The sequence below is a fragment of the Apostichopus japonicus genome, chromosome 7 (assembly GCF_037975245.1).
Source record: "Apostichopus japonicus isolate 1M-3 chromosome 7, ASM3797524v1, whole genome shotgun sequence".
Classification (NCBI taxonomy): domain Eukaryota; kingdom Metazoa; phylum Echinodermata; class Holothuroidea; order Aspidochirotida; family Stichopodidae; genus Apostichopus; species Apostichopus japonicus.
In genome coordinates this window covers 10,767,328-10,783,026 of record NC_092567.1, presented here as the reverse complement: position 1 = coordinate 10,783,026, position 15,699 = coordinate 10,767,328, and the positions used below count along the sequence as shown (strand labels likewise).

Genomic DNA, 15,699 nt, shown 5'->3' with positions numbered 1-15,699 from the left:
TCGATATCAGCGGAAACCGCTGATATCGAACCCGGTTTCTCGATTACCGAACTCGGTTTATCGATTTCCGCAGTTTCTGCGGTTCCCGCATTTCCGCGTTATCGACCTGGCCAGCAACTTTGCTCATTTAAAATAAAACTTACAAAGAATAACCACAAATTAAGAATGTAACGTATGCAATAACAGGGCGTATGACATAAACATGTTATTTGGAGGATTTGCCCCAACGGATGATTCGTAGTCACTGCTGTACACCTACTGACCTACTTAATGTCTGTTTCCATGGTTACTTTGACACGTTCACTGACAATGTTTGAGGGATACAATGGGCACGTGGTTCGTTTATCTATTTCTATTCATTGGCTTTAACTAGTTCGTGTCATCTATTATTATGCTAATGAGATATTTACGGGAGTTCCAGGTGTGGCATTCTTACCATTGACTTGCTTTAGAACATAAATTGTTTGAATCAATCGTCTGTTTAATGTAAGTGTTGTATATATTTGTACAGAAAAGTAGTGTAGAAGTAGAATAGGCCTACGGTGTGTACTAAAATGGTGATGATGTTATCGGGTAGAAATTTAACGGAATGGATTTGAAGGGTTTTCTGAAAAAGATTATGTGCTAAGGGGAGGGGGCAGATGGCGAAGGGAGTGGTGGTGGCGGGTACAGTTAAGGTGTCTGAAGGGGAGTGGGTCAGAGGGAGCGAGCCTAAAATTACTGAGGAGCACACTGGGATTGGGGTAAAGTATTTTGTCTAGATAGAGAATAGGCATTATGAGTTATGTTTGCTTTTTATAGTCAGACCAAACAAAACTCCCAAAGTGTGTTATTTCCAGTAATATTTGTCTCTGCGGTTACAGTTATTTCTGGAATAGCGGTGTTTCACTTATAACATATGTTCATCAGCCTTCTTTTCTCATGTATTTCATTTTCAGTTTTCTCTTTTCTTTCGAGACTTGGGTGGTGGGGGAGTGGGGAGGTTGAGCGTTTGCGACTTAATCATTAACACGTCAGCTGTAAGTTGAAGATGTCACTGATTATTTTGTGAATTGTAAGGACGGAAAGGAGAAATTTTTACGAAGTTTGATATGTGTGACCAAAGAAGGCGAGAGGAGGGGCGAGAGGAGGGGTTGGGTTGGGGGTGGGGGTCTGGGATGATTAAATAACACTGAATTGTAAAGGACCAAGCAGGGACGTCATGATCGAATCAAGTATGAAGTAACATTAATACGAGGAATATTAAAATATTAAACAGTTTTTGTGTAAAGTTATCAATTATACAAAGTTAAAGCTCTCGGTTAATTTTGTAATTATTGTTTAAAAATTAGGTTAAAATATAAGCATAAATCATAATTAAGCTTATTTTGTATAACGTCGTATTTCAAACTATAACGAAGAAAGTGATGTAGTTTAAGCGGATTAAATTTGAACCTTTGAAATTTATCAGATATACAAATTTGCCTTTAATGATATTTATGGCAATACATTTTTTTAACTATATAGTAAACTCAATTGCAATAATATATTTCCTTCTAGTTAACTTTTATTTTGTTTTAATTAGTTACCTTATTTTGAGTAACTATTCTTTAAATTTTGACAACAAAAACTATTTTATTGGTTGCTTCTTTTGTATGCATTTCAGTTTTGCTAGAGTATCATAATCTGATCAAAATTTTGAGGAGTTTATGCTATTATTATTGCCATCATTTTTCTACTTTAAAATTAATAACGATTTTCAATCTCTTTTGTTTCTTAAATTAATTGTACATAATTGAGAATCAACTATTTCGGAGGTTTCAGTCAAAATTTACAGTTATTCCTTATAAACATTTACTTTAGAATATTACTTTTACTCTCTAGAATTATTAAAATCTAATTTCCTTGTCTATATATCTCTTATTTTATCCTAATAAACATTCCTGTAATTCTAAAACCTATTTAGTTAAATTTTAACATTAAAATAAACAAAGAACATTTTGAACAACCCCCACCCACCCATACCCCTCTCTTACCAACACCATCTTAAAATATTTCCTATTAATCCATTATATTTATCATAACATTCTACAGAATTCCTATCACGATGACCTAATTATTGAACTAAATTCAACTAAACTAATTAATCCCAATCTTTGACATTAAAATACAGCTTACCTTACATTCTCTATTGTTAGTTTAATATTGATAACTTTTATTAATTAAATTAATTCCCTGTTTAACTGTTATGATGATTCTAACATCTACACCGGAATACTTACTCCAGCTCCTTCAAGCTTGTACACTGTGAGGAGTAAGACAAGATGGCCGCCAACTCTTCATTAGTTAGTCTCTTGTTGTAGTCACCGATCAACAGCTTCTGGAGAGAACCCAGGGTAGAGAGAGAGAGACCAGACTGAAGGATAAGGTTCAGACCAGACTCATCAACTCTAGGAGAGCATTCATTTAGCCACACACAGGAGATAGGAATCTAGAATGAAAAAATAGAGTTAGTGCGTATTAGAGTAGATAGAGATAAATATATTGGATTTGGTTTGATTATAATAATTAATATGATATTATAAATTCTAATCATAACGAAGTAAAGAAAAAGGAAATTAGAGCGATAAGCTGAGACATTTAGGTCGTGTTTATCTGTGAAAAGGACTAAATTAATGGAACGGAAATAAGGGATTGATTTTAAGGAGAGTCAAATACAAGCAGGAATACATGGATTAGATTAGAGGAAAATAAATTTGTAATGTAGGATTACAAAATTAGTTTTATTGTTTTGCAATTAAATTATTAATAAAAGGTTTTATAGCTAGTAAGGTTCAATAAAATAAGAATATGAGCCTACATATTTTAATTTATTGGTTTATAGGTAACAAATCTCCTAGACGGGTTGGAAATTTTATACAAATTGGGTAATCAAGAATTGAGATTATTCTATCTTTTAGAAAAAAATATTGATCAAATTTATTTGCATTTTTATTTAGAACTTTCAGAAGGAAAATGTAATTTAATGTTATAGGAATCATGAAAGGAAACTTCTACTCTAACTACAGTAATACCAGTTTTGTTTTATAAGTTTAAGGAGATTGGGGGAATTATATTTCAATCAATATGTTGTTTCTTATAATTAAAATGCAATTTAGAGAAGCAGATGTATGGTAGATCAAATTCAAGTTTCAAGAGAGAAGGTTGACGAGGCTTAAACTCAAATTTTAATATACAAATTATTTAATTATTGATTCAAATCCGACTATTCTGCTTCAATTATAATTATTTCTAATTAATACGATTTGTTTAAATGCTGATGTCCATCTGTGTTTTGTTATTAAATTCATTCCTAAGTTACGGTTTGAGTGTGACATAACTTCTAGTGGATTCTTTTTTCGAAATATAGCTTTGTTCTTTCTTTGTGTTTGTAGATATTCCTAAATTGGGTATTGCTTATGATCTTAACTTTCTAAACTTTATCGTTTCTTCCAATTAAATAGTACCATCCGCTTTTTACATTTTTTATTACAAATAATTCTGTGATCTGGAAACACTTCATATCCTTGATGGTTTAATTATACTAATTAATTATTACTTTTAAGTTTCATCAGGTTAATTGGGTCTTCATTGTAATATCTTCTGTTACTATGGAGTTCAGCGGTTGTGAACAGGCAGCAGATAGCGGACAAATGAAGATTAACAAACACGAGAGATAAATCAGTTAATTACAAGTTTAATGAGAGGATGGCGCCCTTTTAACACTAACGTTAGAGCTACGGCTCTGGCGAACTTCTGCTATTGAGTGTTGCAGCAGCGTAAAAGAATTGGCGCACTTTCAATTTCAAAACCATTTTACTTTTTAAATATCGATCATGTGGCCATAAATCTGTTGGCTTGGAAATGACGTACAGTTTTTTATAATTATGTAGGCAAAATTAAGACAAAACCAGCTGTGAGTAGAACACCACGATCTAGTTGCTGATGGAAAGACATGGACGAAAGATTCCTTTCTAATAACTATGTATTGCATTTAATTATTATTAAACTTAAACTGGAAAACTGTTTTATAGAGGCTCAAAGCCCTATACAGTATTTAACAATTTAACTATATTTCACATTAAGTGTCAGATATATTGGCAGGAGTTAGGTCATTCAACTAATAATCAGTTATTAACTAACATTAATAATAATTGTGGAATGTTATAGATTGACTTGTATTATTAAGGCAGTTTGTCTATGGATACTTTTTCTTAGCTAGAATGAAGTAATTGTTTTCGAAGTAAAGGATAGGCATCAGCTCACCTAGAATGTTAATCGCTGGTTTTATTCTTCGGTTAATTTAAGATCCCTAAAGAAGACTCAGTGTCTCGATTGTATTTTATTCATTTCCTTTATATTTAAGATATGCTTTAACTTGGACTTTTGTGATATTCAGTCAACAACTAGGCTAAGATCTCTGTTATTTATGAGTTATATCATGTCCTCTCGCTGAAAGTAGATAATTCTAGCTTTTTGCAGGTGATGTGTGAGATTTCTAACATAGCCTTATTTTATTACTAGTCTAGCCTATAGCCTAACTAAGTTTGGCCTGGCCTTTGTACACATCCTAGCTTTTGCCTCTATACCATACTGTCAAATTATCTCACTGATCAAATTATCACTGTCTAAACTATAAACAGTGGTTCCTCTCCATTAAATAATCCATCTTAATAACCACTCAACAAGTCAATGGTAACAAAAAACTCCCACGAATGTAATACGTTCTCTGCAAATCAACTTATATAACACTAAATCATTCATTGTTAGTGATAGATATTAGACGTGAACAGGTATTCGATAGCAAGAGTTACCGATATTCATATACAGGTGTTTTCCAGCTGTTCGCGGGTGATTTTTGAGATTTGTAACCAACATTTTGGCGCCAATAGAAGTAAATGTACTGTACGAGAGACGTAACGTTAAACATACCCGGTGAAAACAGACAGTTTGAAACCTGACGTCGATTGGATATGCAGTAAGGAAGGGGTCGAGGAAGTAAATAATACAACACAACCTATTTCAAGTAGATCAAGCTATCATTGACATTTCTCCCTAAGTGGTAAGGTGTTATTCCCCCTCCCCCCCCCCCACCAACGGTTACAATTTTGGCAAAAAGCATGTTAGTACACATTCCCCAACCTTAGTACCTGCTAGTGAATGCATAAACAAACAATTAACACAAAAGTTTGAAAACCGTCTGTTTCAAATGATTTAAAGAGTACATGTTTAATGAATATTAAAACCTACATGGAATAACATAAATTGAACATCCTTGTTCAGTCATACACATCTTGCAGACACATCGTGCAGACAAAACGTGTCTGTGTCAAGTTACATTTTTGTTTTTACAAATAATCACTTGATCATCATGAAATTATTGGAATAAATGTAACTACACGACTTTTTTATCCCTCCCCACCCAACCACCTTTGTAATTAATTCCATTCCATGTCAGTGCTGGATTATGCAGATAAATCTTTGCACCAGCAAAGAGAGTGTCAGGCAATCAAACGATCTATTGTCTTTTCACGTACCTCGTAATTGCTCAAATCAAAATACTATGCCGACATTTCACCAATAATTGTAATAGTCAATTCAAGTAGCACCCCCGCCCCCTTTTCTCCCTTTTTACTTATTACCATTCTCATCAAGAAAAGTTTTTTTTTTTGAGATAAAATAGTTGAAATTTGTATAAGAAAGAAATTATAAAACTTACTGGTTTATATATTTACGAGTGACCCACTTTACCTGTCTCCCCACAACCTATGCACCGCATTCTACCGTGTCCAGAATGCCCTGGTAATCTTTTAACACTGTACACCCTCACTGGCCCTAATGGCCTTCCTTCATTTTGAGACCACTTTCCCACAAAGTGGCCCCTGACGCGACCTCGGGGAGGGTGGCGGGTAAACCCTGCCACCCGCCGAGCTCGCCGAGAAGGAAAAATCTAACGCTAACAAAGACTGCTGACGCCTCCAGGCGGAGGCCACCCTGAACAGTCGGGGTGGGGGTCCGCCCTCCGTCACCCCGTAGGCGTGCCTCCCCCTACACTTACAGAGGCCTAATTGAACAAGGGGACGAGGCCCATACTACCTTAGATGGTAAAGAGTAACCTGGTAAACCAAACTAAGGAAACAACACCCACCGATAGACAAGTAGCCGCAGGCGACCCAGGGGGTGGCGATGTCTATCGACGAAACGCGAGGAGTCATGAGTCAGGTCGAACGACCGCTCCCCCGTTCGGCTGCGTCCCATCTCCCTCGGGGGAGGGTGGCGGGAAATGGAGACAGGTAAGTGGGTCACTCGTAAATATATAAACCAGTATGTTTTATAATATTTACTTCGTTCCCCACTTACCTGTCTCCCCACAACCTATGCACCGAGTGGCACTGTCCGATGGTAAGAGGCCCGAGGGGTGGGACCCCCGGAGCTCGTATCATCGAGCGACCAAAGCCAAATCGGCCTGTGATATGTCCGATAAGTAGCAGGCGACGAAGCGATTGGAGTCTTCCACGCCGTCGTCTTGCAGATGTCCACTATTGGAAAACCTGCGAACAGGGCTGTAGAAGCAGTGAAACCCCTGCTGTTGTGAGCCATGGATCTGCCTGGACCTGTAGCCAGAGGGCGGATGGCTTCCACCAAACAGCGGGACAAGGTATCCTCCCAGGCTGCTGAGTGGGGCACTCGAAGGAGGAAGAACAGAGATGTCGAAGTACCCAAGAGATCTTGTGTTCTGTTGAGGTACCACTTCAGTGCCCTAATGGGAAACCATACTTTAGCCTGTCTTTGGGGATCAAAGAGAAGGTCTTGATCTCTGGGATGATGATGTCTCCCGGTAGGAGAGCTAAACCTGGTTCTAGCGAAGAAGGAGGGGTCGAGAACTATCAGCACCCCACAAACCGTAGGACTGAAGGCACCTTAGTCTAGGCGAGCCGTTGCTGCCTGGCGTGGAGCCGTAGGGGAAGCCCCTGATGGAAGGCGACAACAGCCGAACGAAAGTTTTTGATCGTCTAAACCCTGCCTCCCTTCTTGGAACAGTGTGGGTAAGGAGTCGGCGATCAAGGTTAGAAAGGTCATGGTAGGCAGAGTCTGTCTCGTTCGGCATACTCCGAATCTCCGTAGGCAGAAAACGTAAGTACCAAGGTTGTTCTCACTCTGGCGGCCAAAGTCCTTTCTGTCTAAGGAAACACCAGACAATTTCCAGGCACCTAATTGTAGGCCCTTGCTGTCCGGGTGAGCCAGCGCCCCGTCTATGGGACAACCGACTGTGGTTTGTCCGGCAGGATCGCTGGCTCGTCCGCTAGGAGCTGGATAACTTTTGCCCGAACCGGGGTCAGCGGGGCCACTATGATGGCTGACCATGCCAAGAGGGGGAAGATGTAAGCTTCCGGTCCGTTTCGCGACAGGGACCTGGCGTTATGTGGAAGGCCTGCGGGTGGGCCGCCTGAACAAAGATGAGCAGCCCATTGTTGCCCTGTGTCGCAATCAGGTCTATCAGAGGTCTGCTGAACATGTGGAAAAACCTACTTCATGTTCGTTGCGAAAGGGTCCACTCGTCAGGGTGGAGCTGTCCCCTGTGCAGAGCATCGGCCATCACATTCTCCTTTCTGGCTATCTGAGAGACTTGTAGGGCCATGTAGCTGTGGTGAGGGTCTCCCTTGCCAGACGGCAATATCTCTCTGACCTAGTGCCACCATGTCTGTTGACGTAGCTACAGTATGTTACCACCGTCGTGTTTTCTGAGAGGATGGTAGTCAAAAGCCCCGTACCTGGGCGCCGGAGGGCTCCAGAGAGCCCAACCCTGTGTATCTGCTGCTAAAGAGTTCAAGGACAGCGGCCTGCTTGGTGACCTTGTTAGCGCTTGCAGGACAGCCGCACTCCCAGTACTGATTCAGTACCACAGTACCGTTGATGACTCCTTCAGTTATCAACCCTGTGCAATCAGAAAACTCTGAAGAAAAGGAATGTCCTGATGATGCTAAGGTGTACCCTGTAGGGAGGTTTAATGGAGGTTCTTTCCATGCTAAAAAATATTAATCATAATATTGGGGAAGAAAGGCGTAGACCTATTGAAAGATAATGATGCCTGAGGCGCCTAACAATATTACCCCGGTCAACGAAAACCTGTCAAGCATAGAGACAAGTATCTCCTGGATGGGAAGCTGTACTGACGAAAAAGTGCCTTGCCCAAGGAAACAACTGAATGATCCGGCCAGGACTCAAACCTGCAAGCCTTACTGTAGATCACCAGTCCACTGCCTTCACCACTTGACCACAGTACTCTCCAAAAATGAGTACTGAAGGTACAGAATCTCACTCTGCTGAGTGAGTACAGAATCTTAAACAATGCTACCCTGCTACAAAAAATGAGACTGAGTACTGAATGGATAGTTTGCTTCATCAGAATCTTAAACAAAGCTACAATGCTACTGTTTATGTGACTCCTACAATTATATGTATGTATTTAAGAACGTATTTAGGATCATCCTGCAAGTAGGAACTTGAGAAGAAGCCTCACTGGCTTAACCAAGCTGCAAGCTGACTGAAGTCAGTCTCTTACATACACATTTAACGTCTATGATTATGAAAAGTCAACAACTCTGTAGCTGGACAACATACATTAATCTTGGGGTGGCCTGAACCGGGGACCTTATGACTGCAAGGCTTTAACCCTGAGCTAACTGAGCTATAGACCTACTCATCAGAAACAAACTCCCAACAGGGGCTGTGAAGATGGTGAGAGGGTGGGCTTGTAGAAAATCCACCTCATAAATCCCTGGCTGCTTAACGGAGCCCGGGGAGTTACTCAGCAAACACAAAAGCGTTACTAAGCATGTAGTGTTTTGTTATGATAACGTTATTAGTGGTGTAAGAGGTATGTCACCGAAAACGTTTTCAGGCTCATATTTCAAAACGATTTACGTTAAGACATTAATATAACATTAATATAACATTAATATCTCATAGAAACGTTATGTCGACGTTTTTACCACACCACATTTAACGTAATAAACACGTAATAAATGTTATGATAACGTACCCGTTACTCCTCAAATCTCTCCATGTCGAGACGTGTCAATTTCGTAGTGTAGTACAGTAGAAGTATCCAACTTCCTATTGAAACCACCTAGCGCATAGCCACGACTAGGCTATCAGGTGCTACGAAATGCAACTGTGCTTAAAATGTCGGAACATCGAACATTATTCACGAAGCGCATACTGTATGCTCGGAGCGCGTTAGCGCTTGTACCTCTTTTGTTGGGGTTTTATCCTACCCCTTTTCCAACTTACTAACGCGTTTGTCTTGGAAATTCACCCAAAAAATAGAGAGAAAGGTTTATTCCATGGGATCGCTCACGTAGTCGACAGCTCGTTGCAGCAAACGTTGAGCTTACACGTGTCAATCCAGGTGACTGCTTGGCCCCCCTCCTCTCATAACAAATATACAGCGCGGGTATATTGTCTTGGCAGTTTGCCAAGAATCTTAGAAGGCTTCGTTTTCCTGGCACTTTGCCAAGCTTCGAGAACGTTCTCTTCTTGGCAGGTTGCCAAGGTACTAAGTAACGAGACTGTACTAGAATCGCTTCAGTTTGCGCCTTTTAACATGCTCTGGAGGGGGTTCCACAAGCGTTTTAAACAACATACATAAGCAAGGTTTCAAACCTAGACATATGGCGATGAATTATAACGAGAGAGAAATATAATTAGCGAGGAGAATATGACCCATGAATGCCCAGGAAATCTATGTCATGTCCTAGTTTCTGCTGGTACTCATTAAACACACATTCGGGATGTGTAATGATAAATGGTGTAGCGATTGCAGTGTCTTTCCGCAATTGATTCGAACCTGTCGTCGCAGCTCAAGCTGCTAGTTCCGGGGGGCAACACTCCCCTGATGAAAGAGACTCTTCCCCTTCTTGGAGGCGGGATTAACTTTGAGGCTGGGGATAAGTATATCTCCGTTTGCCGTGGGAACCTCGCTCCAGCCGGCTTTCCTTTCGGATTGGGCGTTTGCCCTTACTACCCCGTTCTAGCTGGGGGCCCAGCAGTTGTTGATCTCATCGGTTCCCGGCTCCGGGACCGACTCCTGGGATCCGGAGTGGAACCTCGGTTCCGCACTCCCTGTGAGGTCTCGCTGGACCCGTGGTCTCGTCGGACCCGGGCCCGGAGCCCATCTCTGTGTGCGTACCTAGCCGGGTACCACTCCTCTCGACCCGGACATTCTGTCCATTCCGGTCGGAATTTCAAATGGGCTATTTATTGGCCTTGAGCCTTGCCCTTGCCTTCCCCCTTGGTCATAGAATCCGGACGGTGCCGGGACCTTGGGGGGCAATATCTCTTTCTCCTCTCTCTCTCTCTCTCTCTCTCTCTCTCTCTCCTCCGGCCTCTCTCGCCGGACTCGGGCTCCCGGAGCCTATCTCTGTGTGCTTACCACGCCGGGTACCACTCTCCTCGACCCGGACATTCCGTCCGTTCCGGTCGGAACTTCTAATGGGCTTTTTATTGGCCTTGAGCCTAGCCTTCCTTGGGTCGGAGGGGAACGTCTGTTCCGGGCTCCTTCTGAGGTCTCGCCGGACCCTGGCTCTCCGGAGCCCCTCTCTTTGCGCTCACCACAACGGGTGCCGCTCTCTGCGACCCGGACGGACTGTCCGCTCTGGCCGTCTTTGTCATGGGCTTTTGGTTGGCCTTGAGCCTTGCCCTTGCCCTAGCCCTTGGTGGTACATCCGGACAACGCCGGCACCTTGGGTGGCAAAATCTCCATCTCTCTCTCTTCTCCGGCCCTCTCCTGGCCTCTCTCCATCTCAACTCCCACCAACTCTCTCACTTCCTCTTCATCTCCTGTCTCTCCTCCGATTCCCTCTAGGGGAACTGTGGGTTCGGTGATAGATCTAACCTGTCCCGGCCTGCTAGCCAGGTGTCGATGTGCTGCCACTGTCTGGTGTGAAAACAAAACAGACTGGACAGAGGTCTCGGAACATTTCACACATTTAAGGTGGCTTCGAGACATGTCTGAGAAACCCACGTTAAGGAGAGACTAACGGCGAATAGTCTAACGTATCAAACGGAACGACTATAAGGAGGAAGTAGGGTTGGAGTATGCTAACAGAGAGTAAAGTTACGTGACAAAAAAAAACGCGCCCCGCTAGAGGCTCGCGGCTTACAAGGTACGCTACAATAGTGAAAAACTTCCCACACTTAGAAGCGAACACGTAACTAGAATACATGAAGGAAAAGGACGAAGCATGTATACAAGGGAGAGAACCCCTCTATCCGCGTACAGAGCGGGAAGGGAGGAACAAGGCTACGAGATACGCCCCAAGTGAAACTCCCGACACTTAGGAGGCGCACGAGTAGCGAAACCCATGGAGAAACATGAAAATATGTACAAATATATGAAGGTTCAAACAAGAAACAACAACAACGTAATCGAACCGCCTAACCGCCTAGTATTGGATAGGAGTTCGCGGCTTACAAGATACGTTACAAGGAGAGACACTTCCGACATATGGAAGCAACGTAACTAAACATATATGCATCGAAAAACTTGTAAAAAGGACGAAACATGTATATAAGGGAGAGAACCCCCTAACCGCGAACCAGCGGAGGGGGGAACAAGGCTTCGAGGTACACCCCAAGTCATGAGACTCAGGGAGCGCACGTAGCAACAACTGGAGGAAACATGAAAATATACAACAATATATGAAATCAAGGATACTCCTGTCTTAACATGAAAAACAACGAAACGAGCCGACTATCTCGACTAGTTAGGAGATATCGGAACGTGGCTACAACTACGCTACAAAAGTGAAAACCCACACTGAAAGCGTAAAAATTAACGAAGTACATGAAAGCAAAACATCTTATGTTTTCTAAGTAAGAAAAGCTGAAACACATGTACATACGGAAAAACATGCCTATCTGCGTAAACAAGGCGGTATAGGCAACGCTACAAATTACGCTACAAAGGGGAAAACCCACACAAAAGCGTAAGAAGTAACGAAGGTACATGAAACAAGCAAAACATCTTATTTTTGAAAGTAAGAAAAGCTGAAACATGTACATACGAAAATATATGCCTATCCGCGTAAACAAGGCGGTATAGGCAACGAACGAAGTAGTCTCGCAGAGCTACTACCTGTTACCCTAAAAACGTTACGTAAGAAAAAACGAACGCATGGGCGAGAGTGTACACTAAAAACAGCCCCCAAAAACACCCTTCCCTACAAGAAAAGGATACTTATCAGGCTGGAAAAGATCCTTGGAAGTGCAGAAGTCCTGATAGGAAACTTCTAGAGTATAAATCCAAGGTAATCCGGGCGAATTTCGCGAAAATTTTTCTAACTCCGAAAAACACAGTGAGACACTTTGTGGGTAGAAAAATGAAGGAAGGCCATTAGGGCCAGTGAGGGTGTACAGTGTTAAAAGATTACCAGGGCATTCTAGACACGGTAGAATGCGGTGCATAGGTTGTGGGGAGACAGGTAAGTGGGGAACGAAGTAAATATCTTGATTTCGAGAAATGCAATGGCAATTTTGAGAGAAACGTACAAGTTTGAGATAAAACGCTAATATTTTTTTAGATGATAAGTCGACATTTTAAAAGTTTAAATGTAAAACAAAAAGAAATCGATATTTTACATGAAGGGTGTTAAAGAGATCGAAATCAATCGAAGAGGTTTTAAATTTTAGTAAAAGTAGTATAATGTTGAGAATTTTGGTTATATTACAGATTGCAATTTTAATACAAACTTGATTTTCAAGAAAAGGGTTTCAATTTTGAAAAAGGGTTGAAATTCCCAGAAATATTCAAAACTTTCAGGATAAAATAATTAAAATTTTGATATGAAAATTTTAAAATTTTCAGTGTTCCATGTGGGTCACAATAATGACAAAATGTGTATTTGTTTGCTTAACTGGGATGCCTCCCGACCACTTCCCCAACCTATTCATTTTTTTGCTCCCTCCCTACGCCAATCAAGTGATTTGTCCCATGTCTACATAGATATGGGGAAGTATGTGAACATTAAGGAGGAGGTACATCTTGTGGCTTATTTGTGTATATTTCTGATTAAGTCTATAAGCGGTAAGTTTGCCTCTCCAATCCTGGAAACGGATCTACTCTCCTGTATTGTTTAGTACCCAGTAACGTGGGTTCACATTCAAAAATTCTCCCGACAAATTTAGGAAGGGGAATGAACCTTTATGGTCAGACTATAGGTGGCGAAACTTTTGGTGGTGTTGCTGTGGAGTCGTTGAATGCAATTCCAGGTAGAGGTCCTCCGACTGAAACAATTCTGAGGCGTAGTTAGACTATAATTTTGTCTGAACTTAAGGTTGTGCTAAAGAATACTAGTGGGAAGTTTGAAAACTGAAACTGACCGATGTTAAAATCACTATTGCATAATTGCATGGAAAATCAGAAAGTACAGTCTTGCTCGTCCAGTTATTCGGTAAGTAGCCGTTGGGCGGGCATATTGCCCAAACAGTTATTATTCCTATATACAATAATGCCTGAAAAAGAGGTATACACTATAGCATGTTACCTTCATGTAGCCATGTTACCACATTTTAATATATAGCAGATGCATAGGTTATCTACTACTTGAAATCGGTTCACAGGACTAGGAGAATGGGACCCCTTCTCAACCCCCATTTATATAGGATTTCAAGGGGGGGGGGAGAGCAAATCCCAACTGATTTAGGTAGGTCATACACTATTATGGAAAGGCTAGAATGGAAATAACAATTTAAAAAAGGCGGCGGTGTGCTAGTTGGCCTGTTGAAGGCAAATCCCATGTAGATCCGCCCCCTGAAATTGCTTTGAAAATTCACGTTAAATGGTGCACTCTGAGTATAATTAGACTACAGTTAGGTCTTAAATTGGCTCCATACACCATTTTTGCCAATCAATACTTTTTTTGTAAAGTCGGAGGGGGGGGGGGTTGGGGACGGGTGTACACCCGTAGCAGTGGCCTTCTTATCAGCTAAATGTAACATTGCCCACCCCCCCCTCCCCCTTCGACTTCATGCATATCCTAGTGTACAACTTATAACTTTTCTGATTAATGTTGAAATACCCAAAATCTCTCATCCCGTCATTTTAAAAGTTTTTAGAAATAATAAAGTATTGACCTTTTTTTCCAAGCTTGAAGTTAATTAATAGCCTATCCGGGCTGAAGAAAATGTCTAAGACATGTTTATCTTGCTGTCTTGATGGCAATTTTAAGCTGCTGTACAGGATTCTATGAACGTAACATTAGCAGAAAAATGTCAAGATTCAAATGATAAAATGACATTTTCCAGCATATTGTTGAAGTCGTCCCTTTTTAGATCTAAGGAATTTGCCATTTTGCGGTAAATTGCTATTATTTCAATTGGACGATTGACCGTTTATCTGAAAAATAGGGGAATTTCCCTCGTAGCCACGGAAAACGACTTGAACAAGTCTCATTTTCAAAATCTAAACAAACCAACGCCACAAGGTAAACAGCGTTTGAAGAATGGAACATGTATGGTTGTACTTCCATGTTTGTTTGACGTGATTCCCCGAAGCTACAGTACTGGCTTACGAAATATGAAGATAATGCAACACATTCCAGATGGTGAACATGATACTGAAAGAAACAGACGGAGTATATTACAATTGTCAAAGAAGAAATCCCACGTATCAGTTGAGTTCCTTTCATAGCGTTAGGCTATGCACGTACAAGGACAGGCTCACAGGCCGTCATAACGTTCAACGTTATGGCTTACTGTAGGTCTTCTCTAGTCATATAACCTAAGTGCAGCCTAATTTATGCCTAGTCTAACGATTTTAGTTACAATATTCAATAGTATGCAATGCCAGCATAAAGCGTGTCCTATGCTCAGCACAATGTAGGGCTAGCTGAAGTATGGTGATGTTTGCCTGTTATAGTTGGTTACAAGTTGAAGGGTAGGTTTTCCTTCTTCAAATAATTTAATCATATTATTAATTTAAAAGTGTTCTACATAATTCGCGAGATCATCCAACTGTCTGAAAGGTTTTAGCCAAATTAAGTCATAAAAACCTACTCTTCAAGTACTCTGGAGTTGTTTTCTCTCCTGGGATATTGTGGATTTAAGTGCTAACCTGCCAGTGAGTAAAGGTCAAATGAAGCGCAAGGTTTTCCAAAGATTGAGATTCAATATTCCATATCATATACTGTACTAGCATTATTGTAGTGTTTTATTGGATCAAAGTGGAACTGCTATCATGAGTTTTTCTTTGTTGTGAGTATCCTTTTGTTTCTGAAGCCTTCTGAAATATCTAAATAACACATGTTAGTGTTTCACTTTTGATTTAAAAGTCACTGAGGCTCTAACGGCTCCATGATGTAATAATTCAACCGTAGGAAGAAATCCTCTTGTGAATATGAAGACGGAGACTGTACTGGAGATCAGGACCTATGAACCTATCAAGCTTCTTTCAGTATCCTACACTTCTTCATGCACATAGTTCCATAGGAATGGTAAGAATGAAGTAATCTGGTTGTTGTGACTTTATTCACCAAAACTGCTGGCTACCGCTAGCAAGCATGGTTAAAAGGAAGTTAATTTCCTGTGCCACTAGTTATCAATATCATGTCGTGATAACATTTCTTCCTTGGATATTTGAGAGCTAAATACTGTTTAAAATAAACACATTTAGAGGGCATT

General features: G+C 41.0%; 3 protein-coding genes across 11 annotated transcripts in view; 1 reads left to right on the top strand and 2 right to left on the bottom strand.

Annotated features, from left to right (window-relative positions):
• LOC139970036 (NLR family CARD domain-containing protein 4-like) overlaps positions 1-15,699 on the bottom strand; it is a 554,750-nt gene that overhangs the window by 359,444 nt on the left and 179,607 nt on the right. The gene's annotated exons all lie outside the window — the stretch shown is intronic.
• The window catches only part of LOC139970033 (uncharacterized), a 233,898-nt gene that overhangs the window by 45,265 nt on the left and 172,934 nt on the right, over positions 1-15,699 (bottom strand). For 6 of the 7 annotated variants that reach the window (XM_071975603.1, XM_071975601.1, XM_071975602.1 and 3 more), the window contains one exon: positions 2,262-2,470. The exons of the other annotated variant lie outside the window; for it this stretch is intronic. In XM_071975603.1, the coding sequence (XP_071831704.1) occupies positions 2,262-2,470 (209 nt within the window). The remainder of the gene's footprint in view (positions 1-2,261; positions 2,471-15,699) is intronic. 7 annotated transcript variants of the gene reach the window in all.
• The window catches only part of LOC139970087 (uncharacterized), an 853,056-nt gene continuing 851,708 nt past the window's right edge, over positions 14,352-15,699 (top strand). For all 3 annotated transcript variants that reach the window (XM_071975766.1, XM_071975765.1, XM_071975764.1), the window contains exon 1: positions 14,352-15,512. The gene's annotated coding sequence lies outside the window, so the exon portion shown is untranslated. The remainder of the gene's footprint in view (positions 15,513-15,699) is intronic.